General features: G+C 39.0%; 1 protein-coding gene across 2 annotated transcripts in view; it reads left to right on the forward strand.

Moving 5' to 3' along the window:
• ankrd50 (ankyrin repeat domain 50) overlaps positions 1-18178 on the forward strand; it is a 48446-nt gene extending 30268 nt beyond the window's left edge. For both annotated transcript variants that reach the window (XM_067458138.1, XM_067458137.1), the window contains 2 exons: positions 9821-13362; positions 17186-18178. In XM_067458138.1, the coding sequence (XP_067314239.1) occupies positions 9821-13359 (3539 nt within the window). In that variant the 3' untranslated portion in view covers positions 13360-13362; positions 17186-18178. The remainder of the gene's footprint in view (positions 1-9820; positions 13363-17185) is intronic.
• The last annotated feature ends 313 nt before the right edge of the window (positions 18179-18491 follow it).

The following is an 18491-nucleotide window of genomic DNA, read 5'->3' on the forward strand; positions in this document are numbered from 1 at the left end:
ACAGAAAACAAGATTATTTTTCTCACCCCATTGGCAGATTATTTATCTTATTTTAAACTAAACTCTTAATTTTAAGTAATTTTTTCCCAAAACAAAAATGTTTTACTAGTAAATGTAAATGTTTCCTAAAGCTACACTGTGTAACTTTTTTTAGTTTATTCTTAGCTAAAAACACTGTTCCTTCAAAAATATATGTGCTCATTAATGTATATTTACTACTTTCACGTAATAAAGTATTCTCATAAGTTTATGCCAGTGAAAACACATACGGGTGAGGGTTTGAATACAGGTCGCCATGTTGCTCCTCCATCTTGAAAGTACAGTAGCCAAAGAGGGACATACCCGTAAATTCAAGCTTCGCCTTTCGCGTTTTAACACTCGATGGCACTCATTGACGAGGTCGAACTGGAAGCCATGTTAATCTTGGACTAAATCGGCCACCGTAGGAATTAAAACGAAATCAGAATTGAGAGGAACAGAAACTAATATTCACTGGATGGTCATATAGCTTAACACCGCTAGATGGTAGGGATGTAACGATATTGACGATATCTTGCTATCGCGGTGTTAAACGTGTCTCGATATCGTCGTGGTTGGGTTACAATATTAAAAGGACAGGTGTCCGTCAAAAAGCAAGAGGGATAAACACAGTCCCGCAGAACAAATCATTGTTAACTACATGGACCATGATCGTTAGCGACCCAGATCTATATTTAACATGGATAGACCTCTACCTGTCGTGATAATATATAAAACTCCTGATGTTAGAGTTACACTTACAGAAGAATAAAGTAAAACCTACTTTGTTACCTTTTGGAGCTTGGAAGGGTTCAGTGTGAGCAGATGTTTAATACCATCATCATCTGTCCTCATCAGAGTTCGTTTACCAGTATATTCAGCATCTGCCTCATATTGGCGATCTCGAGTATATTCTCCAAACTCATTTTCAACGTCTTCAAAATCAATATTTTGATCACTGACAGCTTCTTGAGCACATCCATCATCAGTGACAGTGACACTAATATTTGATTGTGTTTAGTTCTTACTCTCTGCTGTAAATCACTGAGCCATTTCAAGTTTTGCAGATTAGAATTATTGTTTCGTTTTCTGTCAGAGGTAACTATGAGTGAAACGTCACTTCATCATTGCGTATCAGACATTGCCACCTTGTGGAATAAAGGTGAATTGTGCCCTATTTCCTTATTATAGATTAATTTATCAGTGTGCAAAAAAATATATATATACGTACAATCCTACACACCTCGGGTCGTTAGCGACCCTATACAATTTTGACAAATACTAGTGAAAAAACAGGCATTCAATTATAATTCTATTATTGTTTTCTTGTTATATTGTTTAAAATGGATTGATTGAGGAATACTAAGAATGTTGATGTCTAATATTCAGGTCTCGTTCAGAATGTGTAATAGCGCCCCCTAGCGTCTGACAGTGAAAACACGAAACCTGGAAAATTATGTGTTTGGCTGGGAAAGTTATTCGTAATAATTATTAATAATTAATAATACAGATTCCCTCCCCTTTCCCGAATTAACATGGAAAAATAGCAATCAATTCTTACATATGATGCCGATTATATAAAGTATTAACAGTAAATAATAAGAAGAATATGCCACAGAACCGACTTTTCTTCTGTGGAAACCTGGAGAATAAAAACAGGATACCGTGCCCGATCGGACAGAATTTTTGCACTGCAAAAAATGCTTTTCTTACTTAGTATTTTTGTCTTGTTTAGTCAAAATATCAAAAAATTCTTACATTAAGAAACATTTACTAGACAAGTACAAATTATTGTCTTGTTTTGGGGAAAAAATAACCAAAAAATTAAGAGAGTTTTTGCTTAAAATAAGATAATAATAATAATCTTGTTTTCTGTTTGAATTTAGATTATTTTTCTCACCCCATTGGCAGATTATTGATCTTATTTTAAGCAAAAACTCTCTTCATTTTGAGTTTTTTTCCCCAAAACAAGACAATTACTTTTGCTTGTCTAGTAAATACTTCTTGTTTTAAGAATTTTTAGATGTTTGGACTAGAAACAAGACAAAAATACTGAGTAAGAAGAGCATTTTTTGCAGTGTGTTAAGATTGAGAGTCCATTGCTTATATTATTTGTGGTTGTTTTGTTGTGAATATTTAAAATGTTTTCCGTTTTCAGTGTTAAATAGTCTTTGGAATTAAAAGTTTATTGATCTTTGAAAAGGTGTGCCTTCATAATGCCATTATCATTATTTTAGATGGTCTCAGAACGACAATATTATTGCAAGTATATAGTTATATATGGTCATATAATATAGTTTATCGCAATAATTTCTTGGCCAATTTATCGTCCAGCAAAATGTGTTATCGTCACAGGCCTAACCGTGCCCGATCGGACAGAACAGGGCTTCCCTCGACCTCCCGCCTCAATGATTGAATAGATGCTGAAAACATAAAGAAAGGGGTTTAGTTGGCTACATAGATAAAACAAGCTCTTGAAACGACTCCAGTGTTTACTAGATCCAGTAATTTGTAATCCGTATTTTAAACCCTGTGAACTCTTAAACTGGTGGCAGCTTTCCAAACCCAACATCCCTTCAACCTACTTAAACCAATGAGTTAGTTACATGCAGGCCCGCCGGCCAAATAACATATGTGGGTCATCTGTTCCACTGCCCCACTTTTAGTCCCCCTACAAGGCCCCTTCCTCTTTCAGCCTTTCTATTTCCTTCATCTGGAGCCGCACGAGCTCAAGGCATGTGTGTTATGAATGGAGGGTGAAGGTCTGGGTCAGTTAGTGCACTAATGACAAAAACAAGCCTCAGTCGAAGCAGGAACATGGGCTATAATATAACCAGTGTTGGGCAGTAACGCGTTACTGTAATTTGATTCCTTTTTGAGTTACGGAGTAATTTAACATGTTATAATTTCCAAAATAGTGATTAGAGTATACACTGCAAAAATGCTCTTCTTACTTATTAATTTTGTCTTTGATGTGATGTATTTACTAGATCAGTAAAACGACATAAGATATTTTTGCTTGTTTACTGGGGAAAAAATCTAAATGAAGTGAGTTTTTGCTTAAAACAGGCTAAATGATCTTCCAATGGGGTGAGAAAAAATAATCTTGTTTCTGTTTGAAATCTTGTGTCCGTCCCAAACAGAAATAAGATTATTTTTCTCACCCCATTGGCAGATCATTTAGCCTGTTTTAAGCAAAAACTCTCTTCATTGAAAAAAAGTTCCCCAGAAAACAAGCAAAAATATCTTATGTAATTTTACTGATCTAGTAAATGCATCTTGATTTAAGAATTTTGAGATATTTGGAGTTGAAACAAGGAAAAAATACTAAATAAGAAGGGCATTTTTTTGCAGTGTAGCTCCAAGCAGTGCTGTCACGATACTAAAATTATGACTTCGATACCAGACTAAAATAACTCGATACCGATACTGAATCCATACCACAGCAAAAAACTAAGTAATTGAATATGTCAGAACTTACTTTTATTATTTCTTTAATAAATATATATTTTTAAAACCCTAAAAACTTGTTACTGCCCTGACCATTCCCTCCTCTTTATTATAAAATAATATAAGAAGAAAGATAACTATACATCCTTACAGAGATGCAACAATCACATTATTATCAGTCATTTTAAAACTAACCTTTCATTTCTGAACAGGTAGGAATGACCAAAATCTCATTTTATGATAATAATAATTAAAAGTATGTTAAATTTGAAATATTCAATATTTATGATAGTTTCAAATTTTACATCGTCGTCAAAATTATTGCGATTTTATCGCTAATATTCGATATATCGCTCAGCCCTATAAAGTATGATGCAATATGAGCAGATCTAAATTTAATGAAGCAGCTATGAGGTTATTATATTCTGTTGATTGAAGGGGTGGGTGGCTAGTATCATAACTAATTAATTTTGAAAATAAAGTAAACAGAAGAGTAACATAATTAGGAGTAATCAGTAATGTAATTACACTTCCAGAGTAACTTGCACAACACTGGTTGTAACCTGCAGTACATGTCGGGTTATTGTGAGGGGTGAACTGGATCTACATGTTTTATAATAACTGGATATTAAAGGCCAATGGTAAGGAGGAGAAGAAAAGATGGCACGGAGGGCGGGATGATTTTCCACAGGTGTGCCTCTGTTGTCATGCGGCGGTTTAAATTTCACACAGGTTTTATTTGGGAAACCTCAGCTGTTGACGGCAGCCTCAGGCCTTAAGCACCAAAGACAAAGAAAATAACTCCTGAGCCCTTTGAGAAAGATGGAGGTTATATAATCTCATTCAAAAGGGGTTTTGTGAACGTTTCAGACACAGAGGGACTGGACAGGAAAGATGTCATCTGTATTCTGTTGTTTGTGTTGCTGGTTTGTCTTTCTGAAGAGCTGAGACACTTTCTAGGGTTGGACTTGAACAGTGTATTGTTGTAAACATTAGGGATGCAACAATACAGTTAGTCCACGGTTCAACACACACCTCTGTTTTTAACCACGGTTTTTCAGTTTCTTCTATTCTTAGGCGACAGGAACAGAAAGAGGTTAAGGAGAAAATGTTCTTATTCCAATACTCTTTCTTTATTTTACTTCAAAGACTTGCAAAACCTTACTTAAACTTAAAACTTTACTTTAAAAAACCCTTGCACACATTCCCAGTGTATTGTATAGTGTAACATAAATATATATAAAGATTTACAGTGGCAGCTCAGAGATGTACAGCAGCATTTAAGTATGAAATTGAATGAATAAATGTAGGCTAAAATTAAAACTGCATAGTAGGGCTGGGCGATATGTTAATTTTTGGGGGGCGATAATCGCCTTCAAAAATATCGCGATATCCGATAATATCATCTACTCCGCACTGATCCCGCCCACTCCCCTGCGCGCCACAAAATTTTCCAGGCATAAAATGGAGGACAACGCTTAATATCCAAGAAAAGATGTACATCAGTAATTTGGCAGTATTATGGATTTAAAGTACCAAATGCAAATGGTGAACCAGTGGATTCAACAGAAGCTATCTGCAGGCTTTGCAAAAAAAAGAAGAAGGAAAAAAAAGAAAGAAAGTGAACCACTAATCTCCGCAGCCATATCCACGTACACTACCCAGCATTAGCAGTCTCCTTTGAGCCCCGCTCTGCAGCCGCTTCTCAAAGACGACGGATATGTGGTCGAGCAGCAATGACACCGTAAATGTCAATTAGAGCTTAGATCGTGCTCAAAAAATCAAGCCCGACCCTAAAAGATCAAGCCCGAGCTTGTGCTCGTTGTGTCCGAGCCTTGCCCGGCCCGGCACATTAACTGTAATTATGAGAACGAGCCTGTAATGAGCGAAGCGGACCGGTGTGACTCATGTTAAAACTAAAATTAACGAAATAAGCTGATAACATCACTGTTTTCCCAGAACGACTGGAAATCAAATTTTGCTGCAATATTGTCCTGTTTAACACTGTGAAGCTGCTTTGAAACAATCGTCATTGAAAAAGAACTAGTATAATAAATAAAGTTGACTTGGCTTGACTCAGCTCAATAATCCGCAGGCGCGCTCGTGAACCGCTCACCTGTAAAATAATTAAATCCAGCTCAGACATTTATCTGTAGCTCACTTTGTTGTAGCCATTAAACAATTTTTGTCTTCTTTCTTTTTGCATATTATGTTTGAATAGGCCTATTATAATAGTATTTTTACATTTCATCTGATTATGATAAGTGCAAAGATGCGAGTGAGTCAGAAATGATTTTGGTGCTTATATTTAGTTTAATATTAAGTTTTGTTTTGTAGAAAGCATTCTTTCGTTTTGTTTAAATTGTATCTTAATTTTAATAAAGGTTTCTTTGGCCAATTGCCTGGGTTTAATAAATAATATGGAAATGGAAGACATGAATCGTGTTGAAGTCGCGGGAGTGACCGCTTTAATTTCTTATGAACTTGAGCGCGTGTCTCATAAATAAACCGAAACGCAGCAGCTACTTGCCTCACAGACAAGAGAAATATGCGCATAGAAAGCTTAAAATGTCCACTTTTAAACGAAGCATTCGAAACGAAAATATGTAATTAAGCAAAGTGCAGTGTTGACGCGAGCAGCTCATGCGTTTCTGTTCAGAATACTGCGCTCCATCACTGCACGAGCTGTGAGTTTAACGCGCATTTTTACATCACTTTAATATATTTTTCTTTCATTTTTTATATTATAATAATTTTATTCTGACACCTTTATTTTATAGTATTTAAAATACAGGCCTATGGTTAGCTTTTATAGACATTTTCAACTGTTTAAGGTTGAGCTATTTTTTTCCCGTTGAGCTATTTTTCCCCCCAAAGGTTTCTCTTTCGTTTTATTTTTAGCGTTAGTAGACTATTTTAAATGTTTTCCAGGTTTCCATGTTTGATTAATGTTTGTATTATTAATAGGCTATTATATTTATAATTTAGCCTAATAGCCAATAATATTTTTTAGAGCGTTTTAAAACATTTAGCCAAGCCAATGTGCTTCTCTTTGCGCGTGTATAATGAAAACACAACCAACGTCTTATCCATAATTCAATGTTTTGCTTTAACACATATAGGCTACTGTAGTTATGCATCAAAAACACTAAAAAGGTGAGTGTATGGTAACTACTATTTATAATGTATTTGGCAACGCAATGTCCTGTGAGTTTATCAGTCGTCATTTTTATGATGTCGATTATCGTCTGATAACACTGACTGTTATCGATATCGACATATTTGCTAGACATCGTCGATATATGATAATATCGTCATATCGCCCAGCCCTACTGCATAGTCTTCAATTTACAACATTGATTAAAAGCTACTGTATTATAGCTCTTTTTTATTTTTATTAAAATCATTTTAGATGTGAACTGTCCCTTTAAAGACAGGTGTTCATTATCTCTGGCTGCTGCTAAGACCTGTTCGCATCTCATATACAGACACACACAATTTTACTTTCACTTTAGACATAACCAACTGTGTTTATATACCGTATTTCCTCAAATAAAAGCCTGTAGTCAATTAAAGGGGGGGTGAAACACTCAGTTTCAGTCAATCTCATGTCAATCTTGAGTACCTATGGAGTAGTATTGCATCCTTCATATCTCCGAAAAGTCTTTAGTTTTATTATATTTATAAAAGAAATATGGGCTGTACCGAGTCTTTCCGGAAAAAAACGAGCGGCTGGAGGCGTATCGTGTGGGCGGAGCTAAAGAATGACGAGCACACCCATAGCGATGACGTCCTCAAGCGTGGAGAAACCCATGTAAAACGCAGTAAGACGACTTAGTCCAGTAATCCCGTATGTTTGACAGACGTTTAGTGCGCACGCTCAGTGCAAAGCAGTGCATAAGCATGCCAATTAAATGTTTAGCCGGCAAGGTTTTAAAACACAGCTAACACCCCTAACTTTAGTGCATATGATTGGATATTTGCTCATATCAGCGCGTAGACTCACAGGCACACTCAAACACATCAAACGGAGAGAAATGGAAATAATTAATTAAATGCAAAACCGGAAAAAAACACAAGCGCATATTGAACCGTGAATGCCGTACCGAACGGTTCAATATCATATTGAGTAGTGTGCCATCTCTAGTGGACATACTCCTTTCAGAGAGGGCGAAGGCCTATTTTTACCCTCGTTCACAAAGAAAATAGGCCTTGTATATGTTGCATGAGTGACGACCAATAAAATTACATGTGTGCTGCTCTCCCACCAGTGGGGGTTCAGAAAGATTAAGACACATGTGAACGACCTTAGAGGAGTTCATGTTTTTTCCTTTTCCGTTGACCCCTTGATTCTGAATCCATGGGAACTGTAAATAAAATCTGTGCATAAAATTCTTGCTGTGCCCTCCGGGCCCTTGTTAAGCAGGCATGCCGACCCAGATAAACTATGGAATTTGCACTTATCTGAAGCAGAAAGCCCAAGCTGTTGACATCTGTTGGCATAAGTGCTTGTTTGTTAAACTGCCTTGTTTTATTCTCCAAACGTCTCTTCACAGCTTACGTGAAACTCTCGAGAACGCCTCGAACTGTGTGAAGCTGCAGATGTGACCTAGTTCTGCCACAGAATCATTTACACATCTTGTTTTATTTTCTAGAGAAAACAAAGCAAATTCCACTCATCTTTTCTGTCACTTCTGGACTTGAGTTCTGTATTTTCTGCAAGATGGTGTGTGTGAGACTTTATGCACACAGGCTCATGGGGACTTGGGTCACTGTGGGGACATAAATTGAGGTCCACATGAGGAAACAAGCGTATAAATCATACACGAGTTATTTTAAAAATGCTAAAATGCCTGTACTTTTTTGGTGATGGGTAAGTTTTGTGTGTGTGATTGCTTGGTTTAGAGTTTTTGTGTCTGTGTGTCTGTGTGTCTGTGTGTCTGTGTGTGTGCGTGCGTGCGTGCGTGCATGTGTGTGTGTGTGTGTGTGTGTGAGATGGATTGGTTTAGGGATTCGATTTTTGTGTGTGTGTGTGTGTGTGTGTGTGTGTGTGTGTGTGTGTGTGATGGTTTGGTTTAGGGATCTGATTTGTGTGTGTGTGTGTGTGTTTGTGATAGCTTGGTTTATAGTTTGTGTGTGTGTGTTTGTGATGGCTTGGTTTAGAGTTTGTGTGTGTGTGTTTGTGATGGCTTGGTTTAGAGTTTGTGTGTGTGTGTTTGTGATGGCTTGGTTTAGAGTTTGTGTGTGTGTGTTTGTGATGGCTTGGTTTAGAGTTTGTGTGTGTGTGTATGTGATGGCTTGGTTTAGAGTTTGTGTGTGTGCGTGTGCGTGTGTGTGTGTGTTGTATCTGCAATGCTACTGATACGGTTGAGTGCATAAGTTTGCATTCCCCTTGTGGTATCTGAAGGATGTTTACCATTTTAAAAAATGCGTTTTGCATTATATTTACTATTGCCCTGATTAAACTATTTCACATAACAGATATATTAACTTACGAAGGTTTTATATTTATATATTTTACGAATTTATTTGAATGAATTCTGCATTTTAGAAGCATTTAATGTATTAAACGCTGTAATTTTTTTAACACATACCTTTCTCAGTAGACCTAATTTGTTTACCTTAAACCTAATCTATTGTGAAGATGCTTGTCCGTTTGTAGCTGACATTACCAAATCAAATATGCAAAATCAGTGTTTTCTGCTCAAAAGTTATGTCCCGGTTTTTATCCACTTTATTATCTTTATTAACTTTACTATCTGTAATTTGTGTGTCAAATTCTCAGGCTGATACTCATAGCAATCTACAGCGATCAGCTAACTGAGTCATGTTATGTGTAAACCCCACTGGGATCAAATGTGACTACCAGCAATGCAAACACTGCAAAAAATGCTCTTCTTACTCAGTATTTTTGTCTTGTTTCTAGTCTAAATATCTAACAATTCTTAAATCAAGATGCATTTACTAGATCAGTAAAACGACATAAGATATTTTTTCTTGTTTTGATGAAAATAAAATCAAAATGAAGAGAGTTTTTGCTTAAAACAGGCAAAATGATCTGCCAATGGGGTGAGAAAAATAGTCTTATTTCTTGATTGAAATCTTGTTTCCGTCCCAAACAGAAATACGTTTTTTTGTAGAAATATGTTTTAAGCAAAAACTCATTTTGATATTTTTTCCCAGAAAACAAGAAAACATATTTTAATTTTACTTATCTAGTAAATGCAAATGGATTTTAAGAATATTAAGATATTTGGACTGGAAACAAGATAAAAAATACTAAATAAGGAGCATTTTTTGCAGTGCAAACTTCATGCCAATCTAACCGCCTTTGTCTCTCTCCTCTCCGTAGGATTCAGAAAGATCAGCCTCGACGACCTACGGAAGGCCTATATTGTAAAAGATGTCCAGCAATATATTCTCCACCGGCTGGACCAGGAGGAAGCCCTGAGGCAACATCTCACCAAGGAGACTGCAGAGATGCTAAACCAACTTCATATCAAGAGCAGCGGCTGCTTTTTGTACCTTGAGCGTGTCCTTGATGGAGTAGTTGAGAGCTTTATCATGCTGCGGGAAATTCGAGACATCCCGGGGACTCTGAACGGACTGTACCTTTGGCTCTGCCAGAGACTGTTTGTCAGAAAGCAGTTTGCTAAAGTCCAGCCTATCCTAAATGTTATTCTGGCTGCATGTAGGCCGCTGACCGTCAGGGAGCTCTATCATGCAGTCTGGACTAAAAACATGACGTTGACGATGGAGGACTTCCAAAAGAAGATGGACATTCTCTCCAAGCTGCTTATTAATGGACTTGGAAGTACTAAGATCTTGTTTCACTACAGCTTTGCCGAATGGCTTCTGGATGTTAAGCACTGCACACAAAAATACCTTTGCAACGCAGCAGAAGGACACCGAATGATGGCCATGAGTTACACATGCAGAGCGAAGCAGCTTAAACCTCTTGAGGTGCAAGAGTTTGCCTACCATCTGATTAACTCCAATCTGCAAATCGAGCCGTTTAATCTCGCCCTTTGGATGGTGTGGAATGGCACCCCTGCTAAAGACTCCCTGTCCACTTCCATCCCAAAAGAACAGGAGGTGCTTCAACTTCTGGTCAAAGCTGGGGCTCACGTTAGCAACGAAGATGACCATGCTTCGTGCATTGTGCAACAAGCCTTAGAACGTGAGGACTCGATTCGAACCCTGCTAGATAACGGCGCTTCTGTTAATCAAACGGACTCCAACGGGAGAACTCTTTTAGCTAATGCGGCATACAGTGGAAATTTGGATGTTGTGAACCTTCTTATCTCTAGAAGAGCCAATATGGAGTTGGCGGACAACCATGGACAGACGCCACTTACTTTGGCAGCTAGACAGGGGCACACCAAAGTTATCAATTGTCTTATTGGGTGTGATGCTAATATCAATCACACGGATCATGATGGATGGACCGCCCTTAGGTCTGCAGCTTGGGGAGGACACTCAGAAGTTGTGTCTGCGCTTCTGTATGCAGGTGCAAAGGTGGATTGCGCGGATGCAGATTGTAGAACTGCCCTAAGAGCTGCGGCTTGGGGAGGGCATGAAGATATTGTCCTCAACCTTCTTCAGCACGGAGCCGAAGTCAACAAGGCAGATAATGAAGGACGAACTGCGCTGATCGCCGCGGCATACATGGGCCACCGAGAAATCGTGGAGCATCTTTTGGATCATGGGGCTGAGGTCAATCATGAGGATGTGGATGGTAGGACGGCACTTTCTGTCGCTGCTCTTTGCGTGCCTGCAAGCAAAGGCCATGGCTCAGTCGTAAGCTTATTAATCGACCGTGGAGCGGAGGTGGATCACTGCGATAAAGACTGCATGACTCCCCTTTTGGTAGCGGCCTACGAAGGCCATGTAGATGTGGTTGATTTGCTTCTAGAAGGAGGAGCGGATGTTGATCATACGGATAACAATGGCAGAACACCTTTGCTTGCTGCCGCGTCTATGGGACACGCTTCGGTTGTCAATACTCTGCTTTTTTGGGGTGCAGCAGTGGATAGTATTGATAGTGAAGGCAGAACTGTGCTAAGCATTGCGTCTGCACAGGGCAACGTAGAGGTTGTTCGAACTCTGCTGGACAGAGGATTGGACGAAAACCACAGAGACGACGCAGGCTGGACTCCATTACACATGGCTTCTTTTGAGGGACACAGGCAAGTTTGTGACGCCCTCATTGAACAAGGTGCCCGCGGCACGGAGGTTGACAATGATGGACGTATCCCTTTAATCCTGGCTGCTCAAGAGGGTCATTACGATTGTGTGCACATATTGGTGGAGAATAAGTCATGTATTGACCAGAGAGGGTATGATGGGAGAAATGCTCTCCGAGTTGCGGCACTAGAGGGACACAGAGATATTGTGGAGTTGTTGCTGAGCCACGGGGCGGATATCGACTTTAAGGATGCAGACGGTCGCCCGACTCTTTACATCCTGGCACTTGAGAATCAGCTGGCAATGGCGGAGTACTTCCTCGAAAACGGGGCCAATGTTGAGGCCAGCGATATGGAAGGGAGAACGGCTTTGCATGTGTCCTGTTGGCAAGGCCACGTAGAAATGGTCAGGTTGCTAATTAACTACCATGCGGATGTAAACTCATGTGATAATGAGAAACGATCTGCTCTTCAGTCGGCGGCTTGGCAGGGTCACATAAAGGTTGTTCAGATCTTGATTGATAATGGCACTGTTGTAGACCACACATGCAACCAAGGTGCTACAGCTCTGGGCATCGCCGCTCAGGAGGGGCATATGGATGTGGTTCAGATTCTTCTAGAACATGGTGCGGATCCTAACCACGCAGATCAATTTGGACGCACTGCCATGAGAGTGGCAGCCAAAGGTGGTCACAGCGCCATAATCAAACTCTTGGAGAAATATGGTGCCACGAGTCTCAATGGTTGTAACCCATCTCCCGTCCACACCATGGAGCAACAAATGCCAGCTTCAGTTGCTGGGAAAGTGCAGTCACTTACTATAAAGTCTAGCAGCTCTGGAAGCACCGGAGCTGGCGATGTGCATTCTGGAGGACGAGGACAATCTAACGGACCTGTTCATGCTTTCAGCTCACCATCAGAGTCCCCAGACTCAACAGTGGACCGGCAGAAGTCCTCCCTCTCCAATAACTCACTCAAAAGTTCAAAAAACTCTTCGCTGAGGACCACCTCGTCCACTGCGACAGCCCAAACTGTCCCCATTGACAGCGTCCATGCCCTTTCTTTCATTGAGCAAATTCAGCAGCATTCGCTGCCTCGCAGTCGCAGTCGACAATCCATCGCTTCTCCCTCCTCCACCACCAGATCCATTGGGACTCAGCCTGGCTCTCCAACTAGCGAGTTTGACTGGAGCCAGGTGAAGCCAGGCCTCAAGTCAACCAAAGCATCCAAGAACGGCCAAAACTGCTCAAACAAGGGAACATCTGGTGAAAAGAAAAAAAGCAAGAATAGTTCTTATTCACAGGGCCAGGTTCTTGAATATGAGCTGACTCAGTTTGATAAAAAACTTGTGCTCAATAAGCCGGTGTCCAGCATTGCAGTTAAAGATCCCCAGTGTAAGATTATAGTGGGCAGATCCAGCACCATTGATTCTGTCCAATCGCAAGAGCAGTTTTACATTCAGTCCCAGAGCTGTGCAGAGAAGAAGAGGAACGGCATTATGACCAACCCCAAATACCACCTACAGGGAAACCAGGTTTTTCTTGGGAGAGTTTCAGTCCCTAGAACGGTTCCCAGCAGGGGCCACCAGGACCTACTGGACAATTACCCAATAGGGGAGACAGAATTAAGCCTGAAACAAGCCCTACAGCTCCAGATTGAAGGATCGGACTCTGGGTTAAACTGCAAAAAAGAGACGCCATTATAACTGGTGAGTACATTACATTTAAAGATGTTTATATTTAGAGTTTTTACATCTCAATTGGCCATTTTGTGTCTTAACCCGTTTGCACGTACGATCTAGGGATGCAAGAATACATTTAGTCCATGATTCAATACATACATTGGTTTTTAACCACAGTTTTCGGTTTGGTTTGTTGCTATTCTATTCTTAGGCGACAGGAACAGAAAGAGGTTAAGGAGAAAATGTTCTTATTGCAATACTCTTTCTTTATTTTACTTAAAAGTCTTGAAAAACCCTTACTTAAACTTAAAACTGGACTTAAAACCTTGTACACATTCCTAGTGTATTGTATAGTATAAAATAAATAAATATATATAAAGATTTACAGTGGCAGCTCAGAGATGTACAGCAGGATTTAAGTATGAAATTGAATGAATGAATGTAGGCTAAAATTAAAACTATAGTCTTCAATATACAACATTGATTAAAAGCTACTGTATTAAGAGTCTTTTTTTATTTAAGAGCAGTGAGTGATTTTCTCTTTCTTTTGTTGTTTTATTAACATAATTTTAGAGGTGAACTCTCCCTTTAAGGACAAGCGTTCGCTATAGGCGGCCTGCTTGCATCTCATATACAGACACACACAAATTTACTTTCACTTTAGACATAACCGACTATGTTTATATATGTTAATCTTGTGTGTATATTGAAAAATAGAAATAATTAATTAAATGCAAAACCGAAAAACACAATTCACAAGTGCGTATTGAACCGTGATTGCCGTACCAAACAGTTCAATATTATATTGAGAATTGGGGCATCCCTAATATGATCACACCGGTGTGATCAGTCTTGGCTGGTCCGTGGAGCGCACAGTTAAACAGTTAAGCTATCCGGTTGTTAGGTCTGACGTCACGCGGCAGCGCTTCCAGGTCCAAACGCTCTATCGCATACCACAAGATAAACTACAAACGGTGCTAATATACACACAATGTGGTGTAATACTACAAAAAGTTATAATCATAACCTTTTTCTCCATACCAAAATTCCAGATGGCCAGACAGTCATTCATCTTTTATAAATCGTTCAAATGTTAATGTGTGTGACGCTGTGAGCACAGAGACTGTTGTGTAGACTGTAAGTATTTAAAATGTTTAATTATTTTAAATGTTTGATGTTTAATATGAAAAAATAGTGCTCATTAACGGGCGTCAATGGCATTCTCAAGTGAAACGAGTTGAGGCTTGGACCCAGAAGCGCCGTTCCTTACATCATGACTTAACAAGCGGATAGTTTAGAAAAGGCTAATAAAATATGACAAGAGCTCAGAGTTAAATTGTCAGAACAAACCCATCTTTAGAATGTCAGATAACTTTGATAGAAAGGGACGTAATGGATCACAATCAACCAATCAGCTGTTAAATTTAAGGACACAATCAGATAATACCAATTTATCTCAACCAATGACCAAGCAGCGCTTCATTTTGTTCAGTCTGTGGGGTCAAAGGTCGCATTAGCAATTAAAGAAAAAACACTTCAGCAAAACACTCTCAGGTCAAAGTGTCTGAATCATTTTGTCCCAAAATATAAATTTGACTGGTAGTCACTGTATGAAGAATTGCTGGGTATAATATGTCACACTTTACTGTATTTTGCTCTCCTCACTGACAGAACTATAGTGTCCAGCGAGAATACATTAAACTTGCGTGTGAAAGGGTTAAAGCACATTTGTACCTCACATTAACAGTATTATTAAATTGTCATGTTGATTTACAGTGTATTGTTGCATAAAGCTTTAATTATTTAGTGTTTATAGCATTGTGACATTTATAAATGATTTAGAGTGTAAAGCTTTTCTCTTTAAAAAAAGAGAACTTCTGTGAACATTATGGCCTCCAAGATGACCATAATGCAATTATTAATTTATATGGTATGTTAGTGGTTCTCAAACTATGGTTTGTTTTCCGCAAACTTTCAAAATGCTGCTATTCACGTCAAGTCACCTTTGCTTTATATAACATTATACAATACAGATTTTTTCAAAGCAACTTTACAATAATAACGTAATTCAATTCTAAAGCAGCTCTAAAAGACAATAATGTCATTATTCAGCTAAAGTCGTTTCAGTGTCAATTCGGGTGATTCGAGTTCAATTCAGCTGTAAAGCAGCTCTGGAGAAAACACTGATGTCTTTATTCAGCACAGTTCAGTTCGCATCCAATAATGTCAGTCCAGTCAAATCAATAATATTGCTGGATGTTAATGAATATATTATCATACATTACCTGGTCTATGCTGCTAAATATATGTTTTCAAAGAGACGTGGTGGTATTTTGATTTGAAGCTGATACTTGGCCTGAAAAGTTTGAGAACCACTCACATATACAGAGCATTCGGAAAGTATTCACAGCGCTTCCCTTTTTACACATTTTATTTTACAGCCATATTCCAAAATTGATTAAGTTCATATTTGTTTTCCTCAATTCTACAAACAATACCCCATAATGACAATGTGAAAGGAGTTTGGTTGAAATCTTTGCATGTATAAAAAATAATGTCCATAAGTATTCGCAGCCTTTGCTCAATACTTTGTTGAAGCACCTTTGGCACCAGCCTCAAGTCTTTTTGAGTATGAGCCTACAAGCTTGGCACACCTATTTTTGGGTAGTTTCTCCCATTCTTCTTTGCAGGACCTCTCAAGCTCAAGTTCAATCGGGTTTAAGTCTGAGGACATTCACAGAGTTGTCCCGTAGCCACTCCTTTGTTATCTTGGCTGTGTGCTTAGGGAAGACATTGCTGCATTCATCTTTCCCTCGATGCTTACTAGTCTCCCAGCTTCTGCCGCTCAAAAACACCCCCACAGCATTATGCTGCCACCACCGTGCTTTACTGTAGGGATGGCATTGGCCAGGTGATGAGCGGTGCCTGGTTTCCTCCAGACATGAAACTTGCCATTCAGGCCAAAGTGTTCAATCTTTTATTTTGTTTCTCATGGTCCGAGAGTCCTTTAGGTGCCTTTTGGCAAACTCCAGATGGGCTGTAATGTGCCTTTTCCTAAAGAGTGTCTTCCATTTGGCCTGATTGGTGGAGAGCTGCAGAGATGGCTGTTCTTCTAGAAGTGTCTCCTCTCTCCACAGAGAATAGCTGGAGCTCTGTCAGAATGACCATCAGGTTCTTGGTCTCCTCCCTGATTAAGGCCCTTCTTTCCTAGATTGCTCAGTTTTGCCAGGACCAGATCTAGGAAGAGTCCTGGTGGATCCAAACTTCTTCCATTTATGGATGATGGAGGCCACTGGGCTTATTGGGACCTTTATTGCTGCAGAAATGTTTCTGTACCGTCCCCCAGATCTGTGGCTCGATACAATCCTGTCTCAGAGGTCTATTGACACTTTCTTGAACTTCATGGCTTGGTTTGTGCTCTGACATGCACTGTTAACTGTGGGACCTTATTTAGACAGCTGTGTGCCTTTCCAATTCATGCGCCATCATGAATTTACCACAGGTAGACTTTAATCAAGTTGTGGAAACATCTCAAGGATGATCTGTGGAAACAGGAACACCTGAGCTCAATTTTGAGTGTCATGGCAAAGGCTATGAATACTTGTGTACATGTGATTTTTTTTTATAAAAAGATTTCAAACAAGCTTCTTTCACGTTCTCATTATGTGGTATTGTTTGTAGATTCAAGGTAAAAAAATAATGAATTTAATCTATTTTTGAATAAGGCTTTAACATAACAATATGTGGGAAAAGGGAAGCGCTGTGAATGCTTTCCGGATGCACTGTATGTATTGCAAGAATGCCAATAACTTCTCAAATACTGACCTGTGTAGTTCTGATGCCGTTTCAGATGTCTTAATCTGTATCCGTCATTCAGAAAGAGACTGTGCCAAAGTGAACGCTTTCATCCGCAAAAGAACTGAAACATTTCTCAGAGGAGCATCTCAAGAAGAAAGGGAAATGGAAGAACTGACGGGAGGACTGATGCAAATGAACACTCGTGCCTGTCGATGCCTTCTTTGTGGTGGCCATAATGCACACAGACGCTTTTAATTTAATGCATTAATATTTAATAGGCAGTGGATGCACTTTCTTCCTTTTTCTTTTTTTGAAAATCTTTGTTTTTTGCCTTTTAAATCCTTTGTTCGTTTTAAGAGTTTACTTTAAAAAAAGAAATGTACATTTGTTTTGTCTTGACCTGTACAAGTGCAACTGACAGCAATGTGCCGCTGGAGTACGTTATTTCCAAATATCACAAACTTTCTGCCATGTTCACGTCCGAGTCTCTTAAAGTCTCCACTCGGAGCACTCATAAACTCATGAGAGCAGTCTTAGTTTACTCTTCGCACGTATTTATTTTGGAGAAAAGGCCGCTTCCATGTGTGCTGTATTGCTATTATCACGGTGCTATGTTTTGGCGTCGCCTGCTATAATTTTTTTTGTATAATTTTCTCACAGGCCTGAACCACAAATGTCTTATTCCGTCATTTTAACGCTATATTATGTTTGTAGCATATTGATGCCCTTAAAGAAGAGTAACTCTGGCTTTACCATGCTTGATTATTTAGTCCCTGTGGGACCTGTCTTTGTTTATTTGTTTGTTTGTGTTTTCCTCTAGTTGCATAATTGCATATTTAAACAACTGACGGTGTATTGTTAGCGACAGAGTTTGGTGCTAAATGAGGAGTTCTCAGCGACTGAAGAAAATGCAACGAGTGCACTGCAAAAAATGCTTCTCTTAGTATTTTTGTCTCGTTTCTAGTCAAAATATCTACAAATTCTTACATTAGGAGACATTTACTAGACAAGTACAAATTATTGTCTTGTTTTGGGGGAAAATAACTCAAAATGAAGAGAGTTTTTGCTTAAAATAAGATCAATAATCTGCCAATGGGGTGAGAAAAATAATCTTGTTTTCTGTTTGAATTAAGATTATTTTTCTCACCCCATTGGCAGATTATTTATCTTATTTTAAGCAAAAACTCTCTTCATTTAGAGTTATTTTCCCCAAAACAAGACAATTACTTTTGCTTGTCTAGTAAATACTATGCATTTTTAGATGTTTAGACTAGAAACAAGACAAAAATACTTAATAAGAAAAGCATTTTTTTGCAGTGTGTCGGCGGGCGATGTCAGGGACGTCTGATTATAAGGTC

This window comes from Pseudorasbora parva, chromosome 11 (genome assembly GCF_024679245.1).
Source record: "Pseudorasbora parva isolate DD20220531a chromosome 11, ASM2467924v1, whole genome shotgun sequence".
Taxonomy (NCBI): Eukaryota; Metazoa; Chordata; class Actinopteri; order Cypriniformes; family Gobionidae; genus Pseudorasbora; species Pseudorasbora parva.